This window comes from Erpetoichthys calabaricus, chromosome 7, assembly GCF_900747795.2.
Source record: "Erpetoichthys calabaricus chromosome 7, fErpCal1.3, whole genome shotgun sequence".
NCBI classification, from domain to species: Eukaryota; Metazoa; Chordata; class Cladistia; order Polypteriformes; family Polypteridae; genus Erpetoichthys; species Erpetoichthys calabaricus.
In genome coordinates, this window is record NC_041400.2 from 158,479,057 (window position 1) to 158,495,350 (window position 16,294).

General features: G+C 36.1%; 1 protein-coding gene across 3 annotated transcripts in view; it reads left to right on the forward strand.

Annotated features, from left to right (window-relative positions):
- The window catches only part of arl15a (ADP-ribosylation factor-like 15a), a 495,451-nt gene that overhangs the window by 154,699 nt on the left and 324,458 nt on the right, over positions 1–16,294 (forward strand). For 2 of the 3 annotated variants that reach the window (XM_028805617.2, XM_028805616.2), the window contains exon 3: positions 11,401–11,460. The exons of the other annotated variant lie outside the window; for it this stretch is intronic. In XM_028805617.2, the coding sequence (XP_028661450.1) occupies positions 11,401–11,460 (60 nt within the window). The remainder of the gene's footprint in view (positions 1–11,400; positions 11,461–16,294) is intronic. 3 annotated transcript variants of the gene reach the window in all.

Genomic DNA, 16,294 nt, shown 5'->3' on the forward strand with positions numbered 1-16,294 from the left:
AATCTAAAAATAGAGGAAAATAGTTTATAAATCTAAAGTGTCAGATGCACTTTCTGAGCAAAGTATTAGAAACACCTGTACACTTGCTTATCCATGCAATTATGTAATCAGCCCATAACATCTTATAGATAATAGATCAGGAGCTTCACATAAAGTTCACATCAAATACCAGAATGGAGAAAACATGTGATCTCAATGATTTTGACTGTGGCATGATTGCTGGTGCCAGATGGGCCGCTCTGAGTATTTTTTGTAACTATTGATCTTGTGGGATTTTCACACACAACAGTCTCTAGAGCTTACTAAGAATGGTGCGAAAAACAAAAATCATCCATTGAGTGGCAGTTCTGAGGACAAAAATGCTTTGTTGATGAGATGGGCCAGAACAGAATGGCCAGACTGGTTTGAGCTTACAGAAAGGCTACAGTCATTCAAATAACCATTCTGTTCAGCTGTGTTGTGCAGAAAAGCATCTTTGAGTCACAACACACAGAATCTTTGAGGCGGATGGGCTTCAACAGCAGAAGCATGTCAAGTTCCACTCTTGTCAGCCAAGAACAGAAAGATGAGGCTGCAGTAGGCACAGAGGTTCACCAGAACTGGACAGGTGAAGGCTGAATACATGTAGTCTTGTCTGATAAATCTTGCTGAGGCACATAGATAGTAGTCAGAATTTGGCACCAACAACATGAATCCATGCACCCGACCTACCTTGTGTCAGCAGTCCAGGCTGGTGGCTCTGTAATAATGTGGAGAATGTTTTCTTGGCACACTTTGGGCCTGTTAATACAAATCAAACATTGCTTAAGTACCACGGCCTATATGAGTATCGCTGCTGACCATGAACATCCTTTCTTGGCTGAATTTTACCCATCTTCTAATGGCTATTTCCACCATAATAATGAATCATGTCACAAAGCAAAAGTCAATTCAAATTGGTTTCATGAACATGACTATGATTTCACTGTTTCTCTCTAGGCTTCCCAGTAATGGGATCTGAATCCTATAGAACATGTTTTGGATGTGTCAACATGGACCAGAATCTTAAATGAGTTTTTGCAATATCTTGTGTAATCTATGCCATATAGAATTGAAGCTGATCTGAAAGCAAAAGCAGACCCTACCCACTATAGAATAGTGGTCCTAATAATTTTCTCAGTCAGTTTATATATATATATATATATATATATATATATATATATACAGTGCATCCAGAAAGTATTCACAGCGCATCACTTTTTCCACATTTTGTTATTTACAGCCTTATTCCAAAATTGATTAAATTCATTTTTTTCCTCAGAATTCTACATGCAACACCCCATAATGACAACGTGAAAAAAAGTTTACTTGAGATTTTTGCATATGTATTAAAAATAAAAAAATTGAGAAAGCACATGTACATAAGTATTCACAGCCTTTGCCATGAAGCTCAAGATTGAGCTCAGGTGCATCCTGTTTCCCCTGATCATCCTTGAGATGTTTCTGCTGCTTAATTGGAGTCCACCTGTGGTAAATTCAGTTGATTGGACATGATTTGGAAAGGCATACACCTGTCTATATAAGGTCCCACAGTTGACAGTTCATGTCAGAGCACAAACCAAGCATGAAGTCAAAGGAATTGTCTGTAGACCTCTGAGACAGGATTGTCTCGAGGCACAAATCTGGGGAAGGTTACAGAAAAATTTCTGCTGCTTTGAAGGTCCCAATGAGCACAGTGGCCTCCATCATTCAAAAGTGGAAGAAGTTCGAAACCACCAGGACTCTTCCTAGAGCTGGCCGGCCATCTAAACTAAGCGATCAGGGGAGAAGGGCCTTAGTCAGGGAGGTGACCAAGAACCCGATGGTCACTCTGTCAGAGCTCCAGAGGTTCTCTGTGGAGAGAGGAGAAAATTCCAGAAGGACAACCATCTCTGCAGCAATCCACCAATCAGGCCTGTATGGTAGAGTGGCCACACGGAAGCCACTCCTTAGTAAAAGGCACATGGCAGTCTGCCTGGAGTTTGCCAAAAGGCACCTGAAGGACTCTCAGACCATGAGAAAGAAAATTCTCTGGTCTGATGAGACAAAGATTGAACTCTTTGGTGTGAATGCCAGGCGTCACGTTTGGAGGAAACCAGGCACCGCTCATCACCAGGCCGATACCATCCCTACAGTGAAGCATGGTGGTGGCAGCATAATGCTGTGGGGATGTTTATCAGCGGCAGGGACTGGGAGACTAGTCAGGATAAAGGGAAAGATGACTGCAGCAATGTACAGAGACATCCTGAATGAAAACCTGCTCCAGAGCGCTGTTGACCTCAGACTGGGGCGACGGTTCATCTTTCAGCAGGACAACGACCCTAACCACACAGCCAAGATATCAAAGGAGTGGCTTCAGGACAACTCTGTGAATGTCCTTGAGTGGCCCAGCCAGAGCCCAGACTTGAATCCGATTGAACATCTCTGGAGAGATCTTAAAATGGCTGTGCACCGACGCTTCCCATCCAGCCTGATGGAGCTTGAGAGGTGCTGCAAAGAGGAATGGGCGAAACTGGCCAAGGATTGGTGTGCCAAGCTTGTGGCATCATATTCAAAAAGACTTGAGGCTGTAATTGCTGCCAAAGGTGCATCGACAAAGTATTGAGCAAAGGCTGTGAATACTTATGTACATGTGATTTCTCAGTTTTTTTATTTTTAATAAATTCCGAAAAACCTCAAGTAAACTTTTTTCACGTTGTCATTATGGGGTGCTGTGTGTAGAATTCTGAGGAAAAAAATGAATTTAATCCATTTTGGAATAAGGCTGTAACATAACAAAATGTGGAAAAAGTGATGTGCTATGAATACTTTCCGGATGCACTGTATGTAACATTTGAAATTTGAATTAATTTGACTTGTCCATTAAATAAGACTCTTTATGAATGTTGTTAACCAGCTAATATTTTCTTCATATACTGCTGCAAACTTAAATCTCACAACAGGAAATGTTATAGACTTGACAAAGTTGGTAAGAAAAGAATTTGTGTAAATGAAAACATCCAAAATTATCTTGGTGTTCAGTAACTAATGTGACAATGATATTGTAATGTCTGGAGTTATTTTTAGTATTTCAAATAATATTTTTTGTTCAGTTAGTAGAGAGAAAATGTCTTTGAATATATTTGATATGTGCATATGTTAAGATTAAGCAGGTAGTTCATGATGATCATATAATTCTTTAAAACATTTCATGCTGAAATTTCTCCCAGCATGGTACAATCCCTTCTAAGTCAATAAAAACCTCCTATTTGTGACTACATTGGGCGGAATCCTCCTCTGTGTTACACATGAAACTGAAGCCCTGACATTGGTTGTTAGAAGCAGTGGAACACCGACATGCCATTGCCACCCCAGTAATCAGCTACATATTGAGGATACTCTTGTGTAAAAAAACAAAGGTCAGTCAGTCATTGTCCAACCCGCTATATCTTAACACAGTCTGGATTATTATTTAATTTACCCAAGTAAACTGTACTTTTTATCATACATGGAACGAGTATCACTTTGTATAATTTACATCCCAAAATTTATAGGATACATATGCATTAAATAGAGGCAAAGTCATTTTTGTGTTAAAGTGTTTTTTTTAATTCCATGCTTCCAAAGCACAGTTTGTTGGGGGAAACCTAAAAAATGTTACAATCTTACATGTTCAGTTAGTTTAAATGCCAAATAATGTGTATAAATGTCTAAATGTGCTCTTTGATTATCATGCTTCCCTAATTTAAAATATACAGTAATGGTACGAAGTACCAGCAGTATCTGTGAAATCAGTAAAGCTTGTTCAGTAGTTGGAAAGATGCAAAGTATGTTATAGATGAGGCAATGCATGTCTAAGATTCCCTTAACACGTCTTTCAGTATGTTGAAGCTTTGTTCTTTTTTCTGGTTGCATTGTATTTGGAGTGGTGCAGTACAAGCCCAGTTCATTTCAGTGCTTTTTATTTTCACTAAAAATAATAATAGCTAATTGTGTTGCCTTTTGTACAGATTGAGCACCAATCACACGTGTCCATGCCTTTCTTTTCAAAACACAAAAAACCTGATGACAGAATCGCTGCCACCATCTACTGGCAGAAAGATGTTTTGCAATTAGTGAGGAAGGAGCACACCTTCTGTGTGTCAGATTCTGTAATATTTTTTCATTGGCTATACTGGGTTTACATGCGACGTAACTAGCTGACTAATCACTATTGAAATTGGTTGCCAACAATGGTTTATTTTCGATGTTATTGATGTCGTTGATTAGTCGTTGAAACCAAGTATATTTGACTTTGAAAGTGTTACAAGAATACTTATTGCAAGGGAAGCAGGAGCATTGCTGCCTCTATTCTTTAAAACAACAGAAACCAATTATAATCCATACATTTTCTGAACTTTATTTTTCTGTTAAAGTATTGGGGGAAATTTTAGTCTACATATTATATATCTGAACAAAGGATAAGTTTATTACTATATTTAGTTTTTGTGGCATATGTTAATTCCTGCAGTAAAAACTTTCATCCTTAAGTTAAACATTATTAATTAAAAAAAACTCCCCCCAGAAGCTTACAATTAAACATTATTAATTAAAAAAAAACTCCCCCCAGAAGCTTACAATTGCAGTCAATGGGGAACCAGAATAAACTTGAAGCAAAAGCCTTAAAATTCATGTAATGTATCCAATTTAATACTTAGACTATACATCAGTACTGATTCATGAATTGATATTAGCATATATTGGAGAAAATGCACGTTCATATCATTTTCTTTCTTGTAAAGAACACTGGCTACCCACTTTACCTCATTTTCCAGACAGAAATGGAAATATTTCTCTTATCAGGGTGTAACTACTAGTAGCTAGCTTCATGAATGCTGTACCTCCAACCATTCTTTATATCAATTGGAGCATTTAGACCATTTTTTCCCCAGTGGAAATTTTCATTTTTGTAAGAATTTAGACAAATTCTTATTTTATACTGATAATATTTCTCATTACCAAAATGATTGAATTTGTAGCCTTGCTCTTGAACCATACCTATATGAGTAAAAATACATGGAAAAGGAGCATCAACAGATTAAAGAGAAAAAGAGAGAGAGTTAGAGAAACAGAAGGGGGAAATGTACAGTGTAGTAATATGGTGAGGCTATGGACAACTTCAGATTGGTTGTGTACATGTTAGTCTACCAAGTACAAATGTCTTAGCAGCTGAAAAGTGGACTCATGCAGTGAAGAGACTGCTTTCGGCTGCCTTTTGTATTACTGATGGATACAGTGTTCCAGCCCTCATCATTTATAATGCCCTAGCGACATTTTTCAATTTTCTGAAATTAAACAGGAAAAAATCATTAAAGCCAAAAAGACCAGACATTTTTAATTTGAGTAAGTTTTTTATTAAGTGTTTGAATGGCAGCAGCACATTACTTGGCACTGATACTCCACAGGCCCCATCTAATCCTTCAAGCAATATCTTCACTGATTAAACTAAGATTTTCCTTTTTTTTCTTTATTTGTTTTATGTTTACAAACAAGGTACACTAACTTTGGAACCTTTTATCTAAAATGCAGTGTTATGCTAAAAGCTATAGACATGTGCTTTACGTTGTGATGTTTTATTCTAGTGCTCCCATTTCGAATCATAATTTCCTTTACACTGGTTGTTGTTTATGTAAAAATCCATCCACACCAGTTGCTGTGAACAGGGAGCACATATCCTCCCTCAAGGAAAGATAGTGCCAAGAATCTGTAATATAAATCAGTTGCTTCCATCTTCGATATGTTACCATAAACATACATTCAAAACACACAATATATTTTTTTCTTAAATCAGAATTTGTATCTCTTTGAAGTGGAAGCATTTGTTCAGTTTTTAAAATTTTAGCTTTACCTTTTGGCTAATGCCAAATTGGCCCCCATTGTATGCAGCTAGGGGATATGATTTTTTTTTAATGTATAAATTATTCATAACTTAACAACAAAAGTTTCTTGAGTAAGTAAATCTATGTTACAACTGTGAAATTAGCCATAACATCACATACTGCTTTTTGTGGAAAGAAAGAATATAATACTGGATGGCTGTACAGTGCTTACAGTTGTAGGCATAAAAAAAATAAAGACAAAGTAGTGGATAAATAACTTGTTCCTTTCATACACTTATGCTTAAATGATTGTTATACAGGGAGTCCTCAGGTTACAACGTTTCGACATACAGCGTTTCGAGTTTACAATGCTCACTCCCATAAAAACTTAAAAAAAATCGAGACATAAGTGTTCCGGCTTATGCCATTAGCATTGTACTTACAGACTATGTGGGCGAACTAGTTTGGTTGCGCACAGTGAAAGAATACGCAGTAACACAGCGTATGAGTGAGGGAGTTAGCAAACTCGTTTCGTTGCGTGCAGAGGAAGTGTTTCGTTTGTGTGGCTTTGTTTGGCGACTTTGTGGCCCTTATCATGGCTCCTAAACGAAAGTCATAGTCTTCAGACGGCAGTGCTTCGAAGAAGAGGGAAACCATCATGATGGAACTGAAATTAGACATTGTAAAAAGATCAGAAGGAATAAAGGTAAGGAATTTTTTTACTCATTTTTTGTCATTTTTTCTGTTATTACAGTACAATGTACAGTGCAGCATATTTATGTCCTTTTCCTTTTTCTGTGGCTTAGTTGTATTTTTATGTTCTAGATTATGATTTTGCAAATGTGTTTGGCTAGGTAAGTGACTTAGGCTAGAGTGTGTTTCGACTTACACAAAATTCGGGTTACATCACTGTTGTAGGAACGGAACTGTGTCGTAACCCAAGGACCCCCTATATACAGTTTATACTTGTATATTTAAGTAATTCGTTATTGCATTAAGTAACATTTAAAAAGAAAACACTATCTTATTCACAATTTTTGAGTAAACGCCATGTCTTCATTAGGAATTAGTTTTCCTTGCTTTTAGGTTGCTCTAGATCACATAACATATCTTGGCCATGTGTAAAACCTGGTAACAATAAATAAATATCAAAAATATCTAATTTCCCAAGCAACATAGATGGAAGAAATGGCACATGTCCTTGCACACGAAATTATTATGAAACTGAATGCACTTTTATGCTTAAAAAACACAAACATCTGCATCAGTTTGAAAATTAGTATTCTTTACTAGGGTTGTCCAAATTGGTGTTTCTGCTGTGTGTTTAATTCTGTCTATTATTCACTGCATTCATTTTTGTATGTTTATTAGCTTTAGGATGTATGCTGCAAGGGAATATACGTGCAAGATTCAATGTTTTGAAATAAAGTATCTGTGAGCCGTGTATAGTTAATAAGGAAAATAACGTTAAATTCAAAAATACAGAACTTATCCTTTTGTTTGACGAAAGGCAAGGAAACAGCCATAGACTGGAAGTCACTATGTTGAAGAGAGCACTCAGGCAGACATACATTTTCACTCATATAAGATTAATTTAGTATTGCAAGTTAGGATACAGCTGTTTATAAAATTGGAGGGATTCTAGAGCACCCAGCAAAGATTCAGGCATAAATGGTGATGAACTACAATGTTCAGGCAATCAGCAAGTATGGGAAACAACTTTAAATTAAAAAAAAAAAAAAACGTTTCCTCATCTGTGGAAGGGAAAGTAGTAGGAGGTTTTGCTGATGTGATTCCAGTTTTGATGTCATATTTTTGTTTATTTTATTTACATTTTTGCCCCCCTTGTTTGATGTCCACTTTGGTGAACAAGGATAAAAGGTTATTATTTTGTTTTGTTTAATAAAAAAAAAGTATTTTCTCAGTTGCCTGCACACAAATAAAGAAGCCAAATTAACTGAATGAAAGCCAGCATTTCAGAAACCGCCACCAGAGATATTCAAAAGTTTAAATTTAAACTATTTAAAAGACATCCAAATGTTCATAATTAATTTCAGAAATCAAATAAAAAAAACAATTCTTTGTTAAATAATTCTCATGGTTTTACAGGCCTCACCTAGGGACTAGACAGAATTAAATGCTTATTCTTTTGTTTCAATAATATTTTTCTTTCAAAATGTACATGGTACTGGGAGGAAAGCACTCACCATGAGTTTTAGCAAACCTTCCCTATATCCTAAAGGAAAGTGCTGAAAAATATTAGGTGGCTGATGCTAAATGCGACATTTGACCCCCCCTTGACCACCAATAATAATATCTTGTGCTGCACCGTCACAGTGTCATATACATTTTTGCTCGCTGTCTGGCAATTTGCTAGTGATAAGTTTTTATCGACTTTGTTTCACCACATCACTTAGACCTTAGTGACTGTGTCCTAAATGTTTTGTAGAAACAAGTAGTTCTTTATTGGATTTAGAATTAACTTTTTTTTTCTATTAATATTCATATTAACATTATTATCGGTGTCATTTACTAGATATTCATAGTATACAGTTCTGCGTTATCCAACACTTCTCCCATTTTGACCTGTGAGCAGTCTGACTTTTACTATGCTTATAAATTATGTTTACCCCTTAAATGTTTTCACATTTTATTTTTATAAAACATCAAATCACAATGGATTTAATTTGGCTTTTTTGACACTGATTAACAAAAAAGACTCTTTAATGTCAAAGTGAAAACAGCTGTCTGCTAAGTTGTCTAAATCTTTTGCAAATACAAAACACAATTTTGTTGTAATAATAAATCTTCAAAGGGTGTTTAAACTTTCTTCAAAATACTCTACAAAAATCAAATACCATTTTTTTGTCTTTCAATAAAATATTTTGATCTTTGCCTTGCACAATAAATAGTTTATTTGCTCATATCCCTTCTGAGTTCCCTCCTTTAACTAAGGTGTCAGCTCAGATCACTGATGTAGTAAGCAATGGGAGAGATGGTACACACCTAGGCAGTACCCCTGAATTTGAATGTACGTATTTTGATATACTGTATATTTATATTTTTAACAGTCTGGCATGATTAAAGAAGCATTTTCTACATTCATATTTCTGCATCTGAATTAATATTCATAATTTACAATTTATGAATAAGTGTGTGAGACAGGATAGTTTAGAAATCAGAGGGAAAAAAAGTGTCTTGACATATTTATGAGGTGTATCAAGCAAGCAAAGATGGTATTTTTAATAAACTGGCTTGTGGTTTTTTTGGAAAATTGTAGTATGTATTAGTGACAGACCGTCACCAAACGTTATGGAGCCTTTCATTAGGATGCTAGTTGGAGAGCTAATCACCTATAGACTAATAGATTCTTTACTGTTCTGCTGAAATTTGTGGATTTATTTTCAATAAGAGCATACTCACAGAAAGTTATGCACTTAGTGACAGATTGACTGTAGGAGTAGATTTGCTCAGTGTCACAGCATCTGTGCACAGGAAATGTTTCTGTAGGTCTGATATGTATACTGTTACTTTGTTCAATTCCATGGTTTTCTCTTGGCCATGTTCTCCTGTTTCAGTACTTGTTTTAGTACTAAGTGCATGACAGTGTTCTTAAACACACTCCCAAGTTCATTTTGATGGAATCTGTAAGCACTAACTTATATCCATCGCATCTGTTCAACATTTTATTTCCTCTTCTATTATTTTCAATATGACTGTAGTGTGACCGCAGTGCATTCAGATAACATAAACAGAAACTGGCAATTGCAACAGGCAACAGTAATTTTAAATGAATAAAATAATGTGTTTTAATTGAACATTGAGTTCATTTTGAGCTGTCTAGTACACAGTGTCTGCTGCAACTGCCATGCTAGCATATTGTAAAATGTAAACTACTGTCAAAAGATTTTGTAAATTTTACTCAGCAGATATATTGTAATATGAATGAAGTCTAATGATAAATAGTTTGACATCTGGAGATTAAACCCATTCTAAGAAAATATGTTCATTATATACACCAAGTTTTATTAACATCAGGACAAATCTAGCTGAATGTGCGCCTTTTGCAAGTCTGTCTTCAGTATAGCTTTTTTTTTTCCACGCAGAGTCATCTGCAGGAACATTCTCAAACCTGCTTAATCCAATTAAGTGTTGTTGGTGGCTCTACCGTTCCCCAGCTGCAGTGCCCACAAAGCAGGAAGCTGCTGTAAACTGGACCACAGTTTAGCAGAGGGACAAACTCATGTATACTGTAACATTCACACTTCTGCAGAGCCAATTTGAAATTGATCCAACCTGCAAATGTTTTGCAGATGTGTGAGATTTAAATGTTAGAAATTGACCAGTCAAAAAGATTCGTTTTCCATATATGGACATTTGATGTTAAAAAATCAGAAGATTTTGTTTAGTAAATTAATGGGTATTTTTTACTAGGCTACGTTTTATCAGTTTAGCATGATTTTGATGACTATCTAAAAACATTAAGTGTTAAGATTTCTAAATTGTAAAATTCTGTCTGTGCATTAGGTCACATGTTTACATTTACTAATTTGGATGATGATCAGGGTCACACAGTGTCAGTAGCAGGATTTGAACTCACAAGCTCTGGGTTTCAAGTCTAAAGCCTTAACCACTATACCATACTGCCCACATATTGTGAAGGCCAGTTTTAAAATAGACCTTAAGAATGAATTTTTCTACTACTGAACTGGCAGTATTATTTTTCCAATAAATGTAAAAGCTTTATTAAATTGCAAAAGTACTTGTAATAATTTGAGAATACATCTTTAAAATGTGTTTTCAGGAATTTGTTCAACAATGTGTCAGCAAAAACATTTCCTAATACAGTTAAAAACACACTTCTAATAGCTAAACATTTTCAGGAATAAATTTACAAAACATATTTAACTATCACAGTTATTACTGGCATTAAATAGGTAGGAATAAACATATTTCAACAGTTTGTAATACACATACTTGATTTTGTTTTGAGAACTTTTTTGATTGTTCACTGAAATAGAAAAGCTTTAAAGAGAAAATTTCACCAGTGTTTGTAATTCTGTTTTGTTTTTGTTTGAACATAACAAAACTTTTATTCCAGGTCATATTTAAGGTCAAATTTATTGTCATGTGTACGTAATGCAAAACGTTCACCTTTAGTCTGTGAAATTCAGCCTTGGGATTAGTTATTTTTATTATGAACCTAACATCCTTTACCAGAAATTGTTATCTACACTGCTATATACTTCATAATGCCTGCCGTTTGGTTTGTTGAATTAGTAAATATTCAGTCTGTGAACAAAGATTTTCTTTGTGAATATTGTTTCCTGTCTAGGTATAGAGCCACATGTGATTTTAGTTAATTTGGACATGTGAGTAAAAAATGTGATAGGAATTGTTTTAAATGCAGAAAAATACTCTTGTTGGAAGCATTGCTAGCAATTAAAATACTCATCCTCTGTGAAAAAAGCAGAATTTGCATTAACTTAGTTTGATAATTACCTTTCAGACTACTTTCGTAAACAACTTTATTTTTTCTTTTTAGGATTTAGCATCAAAGCTGTTCCATTCCAGAATGCCATCCTAAATGTAAAGGAACTTGGAGGTAATTCTTAGATATACATTTTTAATCTGTAAGATTAGGTACTTAAATTGTAACAGTATAGTACTGCAGTGAAAAGTGACATTACAGTCACAAATATTAATTCGGAATAATTGGAAATATTTAAGCATTCTATATATTTTTTTCATTCTTACATATTAATAATGTGAGCCTTACTGTTAACATTACTCATATATGTCAGCGTTTTATTCTTTAATAACTTTGGAGTGTTTTTACACAAACATATCAGCCTATTATTTTGTTATATCGTATTAAGAATATTACTTCTGAATGTGGTCAATGGCGTGTAAACTGAGCAAAGTAAGCACTGCAGGCATATGACAACACTGAAACTTAAACACGATTACATTACCTTCCTATCTTTATTTGTGCTGTTTGTTTTATTATAAACAAAACTTTGCATAGATTGACAATGCTCTTTTACATCTCAAAGTACAATCAAAAACTGAGCGTATTGTTTCCGCCTTTGTAGTAGCCTAACCAAAAAAAAAATTTAGTCAAGTAAGACTAACAGAAATTACATTTTTGTGAATGTAGTAAATTCCACGGAATGAAAACAAGAATATATATATGTACAGTACTGTGCAAAACTTTTAGGCAGGTGTGAAAAAATGCTGTAAACAAAGAATGCTTTCAAAAATGAAAGTGTTAATCATTTATTTTCATCAATCAACAAAATGCAGTGAATGAACAAAAGAGAAATCTAAATCAAATCAATATTTGGTGTGACCACCCTTTGCCTTCAAAACAGCATCAATTCTTCTAGGTATACTTGCACACAGTTTTTGAAGGAACTCAGCTGGTAGGTTGTTCCAAACATCTTGGAGGACTAACCACAGATCTCCTGTGGATGTATGCTTCCTCACATCCTTCTGCCTCTTCATGTAATCCCAGACACACTTGATGATGTTGAGATCAGGGCTCCGTGGGGGCCATAGTATCACTTCCAGGACTTCTTGTTCTTCTTTACGCTGAAGATAGTTCTTAATGACTTTGGCTGTATGTTTGGGGTCGTTGTCCTGCTGCAGAATAAATTTGTGGCCAATCATATGCCTCCCTGATGGTATTGCATGATGGATAAGTATCTGCCTGTATTTCTCAGCATTGAGAACACCATTAATCCTGACCATATCTCCAACTCCATTTGCAGAAATGCAGCCCCAAACGTTCAAGGAACCTCCACCATGCTTCACTGTTGCCTGCAGACACTCATTATTGTACCACTCTCCAGCCCTTCGACGAACAAACTGCCTTCTGCTACAGCCAAATATTTCAAATTTTGACTCATCAGTCCAGAGCACCTGCTGCCATTCTGCACCCCAGTTCCTATGTTTTCGTGCATACTTGAGTCGCTTGGCCTTGTTTCCACATCAGAGGTATGGCTTTTTGGCTGCAACTCTTCCATGAAGACCACTTCTGGCCAGACTTCTCTGGACAGTAGATGGGTGTACCTGGGTCCCACTGGTTTCTGCCAGTTCTGAGCTGATGGCACTGCTGGACATCTTCCGATTTCGAAGGGTAATAAGCTTGATGTGTCTTTCATCTGCTGCACTAAGTTTCCTTGGCTGACCACTGCGTCTACGATCCTCAACGTTGCCCATTTCTTTGTGCTTCTTCAAAAGAGCTTGAACAGCACATCTTGAAACCCCAGTCTGCTTTGAAATCTTTGTCTGGGAGAGACCTTGCTGATGCAGTAGAACTACCTTGTGTCTTGTTGATGCGCTCAATCTTGCCATGACATGAAACTGTCTTCCACAACCTCACGTTGGTAGCAGAGTTTGGCTGTTCCTCACCCAGTTTTAAGCCTCCTACACAGCTGTTTCTGTTTCAGTTAATGACTGTGTTTCAACCTACGTGTGACATTGATGATCATTAGCACCTGTTTGGTATAATTGGTTGATCATACACCTGTCTATAATCCTACAAAATCCCTGACTTTGTGCAAGTGTACCTATAAGAATTGATGCTGGTTTGAAGGCAAAAGGTAGTAACACCAAATATTGATTTGATTTAGATTTTTCTTTTGTTCGCTCACTTTGCATTTTGTAAATTGATAACAATAAACAATCATTATTTATATTTCTGAAAGCATTCTTTGTTTACAGCATTTTTTCACATCTGCCTAAAACTTTTGCACAGTACTGTATATTGCTTATATATAAAATTTGAAATGTTCTAGATGAAGTCTAGTTTGAGAACAGTTTCTTGTGTACGTTATATGAATGTACAACTATTGCTATTATTAAGTGATTTGCCCTTTTGATTTGTTATTTACAGTCACTGTGTCGTCTTTATTTTGTTTTTTTCCAAGATATTTTTCCTTATTCCTTGTACTTTAATAATACAAAAGAAAGTTAATAAATACATTAAATTTGGTTTTGAAATTCCCATCTCTCAAACATTTTAGAAGTTTTGATCCCTTAATCTTGTAGTTTCTTTAAAGTGGGCATCAGTTATATACCTTTTTTCTATGTGTCACACCTCTAGAAAATGTTTGATTTATGTTAAAAATGTTTATTTAAAAAAATATCACATTTGAAGATGAAGTCAAATTTCTGATTTTTGGACAAAAAATTGAAACACAAGCAGTACTGCTGGTGAATAAATTGAACTAAAAAATAAGCCTTTATCTCAGTACATAAAGTTTAAATAATAAGTTGAGCAATTTACCTTTATATGCATAAAAATTTAATATAATTTAATAATTTCAATAATCTTGTAAATGTGTCCCCCATGAAGTGCTACGAGGAAATGACACACGATTGAGATTTTTGGGGTATTGGAGATCCCCATGAAGCAATGGGTACCTGGTGTGCCCTATGTAATGAAACACAGTTGATGAGCTTTGTCTCCTGATAACACCTGCACTGCATTTCAACAACAGATATGTCACACAGCTACTGCCAGTTGGAGAGATGGGCTGAGTGTAAGCAGCAGGTGTTGAATTCAATTAATTTGCAACCACCCCCAAGGCAAATATGTCAATCAAACCAGTGATGTTTCATGATCAGGGCTTGCACCGAAATCAGAACTAGACATTGCCCTTATCTACAGATGAGTGCAAGGTCCACATTCCATTCTCTTAAAAAAGATACAGGTAAAATTCCGTTACATTGAATATCTTTACAACTAAATTTTCATTACAATAAAGTATTTTTATGGTCCCGACAGTTTCCCCATATGACACAAGTCTATAGAAATCTCGTTACTATGAAGTACATTCAGCAGATACTTTCATTACAATGAAGTGCCCAAAAGACCTTGAAATATCTGAATGAATCATCCACAGAGCAGTTTTTTCTGTGGTCGCAGCTCAGTTGTGCACAACGATCCCCAAACAGAAACACTGTAAAAAAAATTTCTTTCTTCGAACTTTTCTCGTACTGTTTTTTTGCTGTTTATGTTTTTGGTGCTTTTCAGTGATACCTTTTACTTATTGCTCGTCAACATTTGAAAAACAGCCATTGGAATTTAACTGAATGTCACCCTCCTATAGAAACAGCAGACATGAATAAATGATAACAGTTCATATTAGAAAAAAACTTTACATTTTTGCACCTCTCGATTGCGTCAAAAAGAAAAAAAGCTCTGCTGCGTTTCTCTGCCAAAGCAAACTTGATGGGTGATGCAAGGAACATTGTAAATGCAGTGAACAGGATTACTTGGCCATTAATGTGGCCATGACTCTGCCTGACTGCTGTGTCTGTGTATAGGAGAGTGGCAGATCCCGCTACAATAAATAATTGTACTTTTCCTGTTTCAAGCTAAATAGAGCTGGTTTTGCTAAAGTACTGAGACTCAGCCTCGTGTTTTGGGGTGTAAGACAGGAACACATAGCGTGACCTCGATCTTTTAGGATTCACTTCTGTGGCACCTCACTGCACCGCTGTGAGCCTGCTGTTGCCCTGCCCCAGCAATGGACAAACAATCTTCCACAGACACGGCAATCACACTTCGGGACGCACTTCAGCGTGACGTTCCCGTTGGGTGGATGGGGATTGGGGGGGATCCCAAAAGAGTTCAGAAACCTCACAATATGAAGAAGGAGAAAAGGATGAATCGGCTTCTGATTGATAACTGTGCTGCCCACGACATGCTTCTGTATTTAGATAATATTCGCGCTGAATTCCTCCCACCCAATTGCACAGCAGTGCTTCAGCCATTGGATTTGGGCATCATTCGCACCCTGAAAGTGTATTATCGCAAGGAAATGCTGAGAAAAATTCTCGTCACCATAACTTGTAGACAAGAGATTAAAATTAATATGAAAGAAGCTATTGAAATGATTGCAGACGACTGGACGCAAGTTAAAGAAAGCACTATAGCTACAAATACAGAATCTCATTACAACGAAATATTTTTTAGGTCCCTGGAAGTTCGTTGTAATGGAATTTTACCTGTATTTGCCTTTACTAACACTTCGTCCGCAGCAAGATCCTGCGAGAATGCACATTTCTGTGGCTCATTCACAGGTCACAATTGCATGTGCAATGCTTAATTCTTTCCATATCATAGAACAGGAGCACTAACTAATAAATGACAGCACACTGAAAGACACCGATTGCACCACAATAAAGATGGACAACACACCTCACTCAATTTTGACGAATCTTGATGTAGCCTTCCTCTTTGTTGCACCCTCTGAAATGCCATCTTGCACCCCCTGGAGGTTCAGACACCTCAGGTTACAAACTCCTGCCTTATTTAATACTTACTGTGAGAAGTGCACAAAATACATCCGGTTCATTCTTGGCATATCTTATCAATCAACAAATAAAACTAGAATACAGTACACAGTCAGCCCATCCATTCCTCT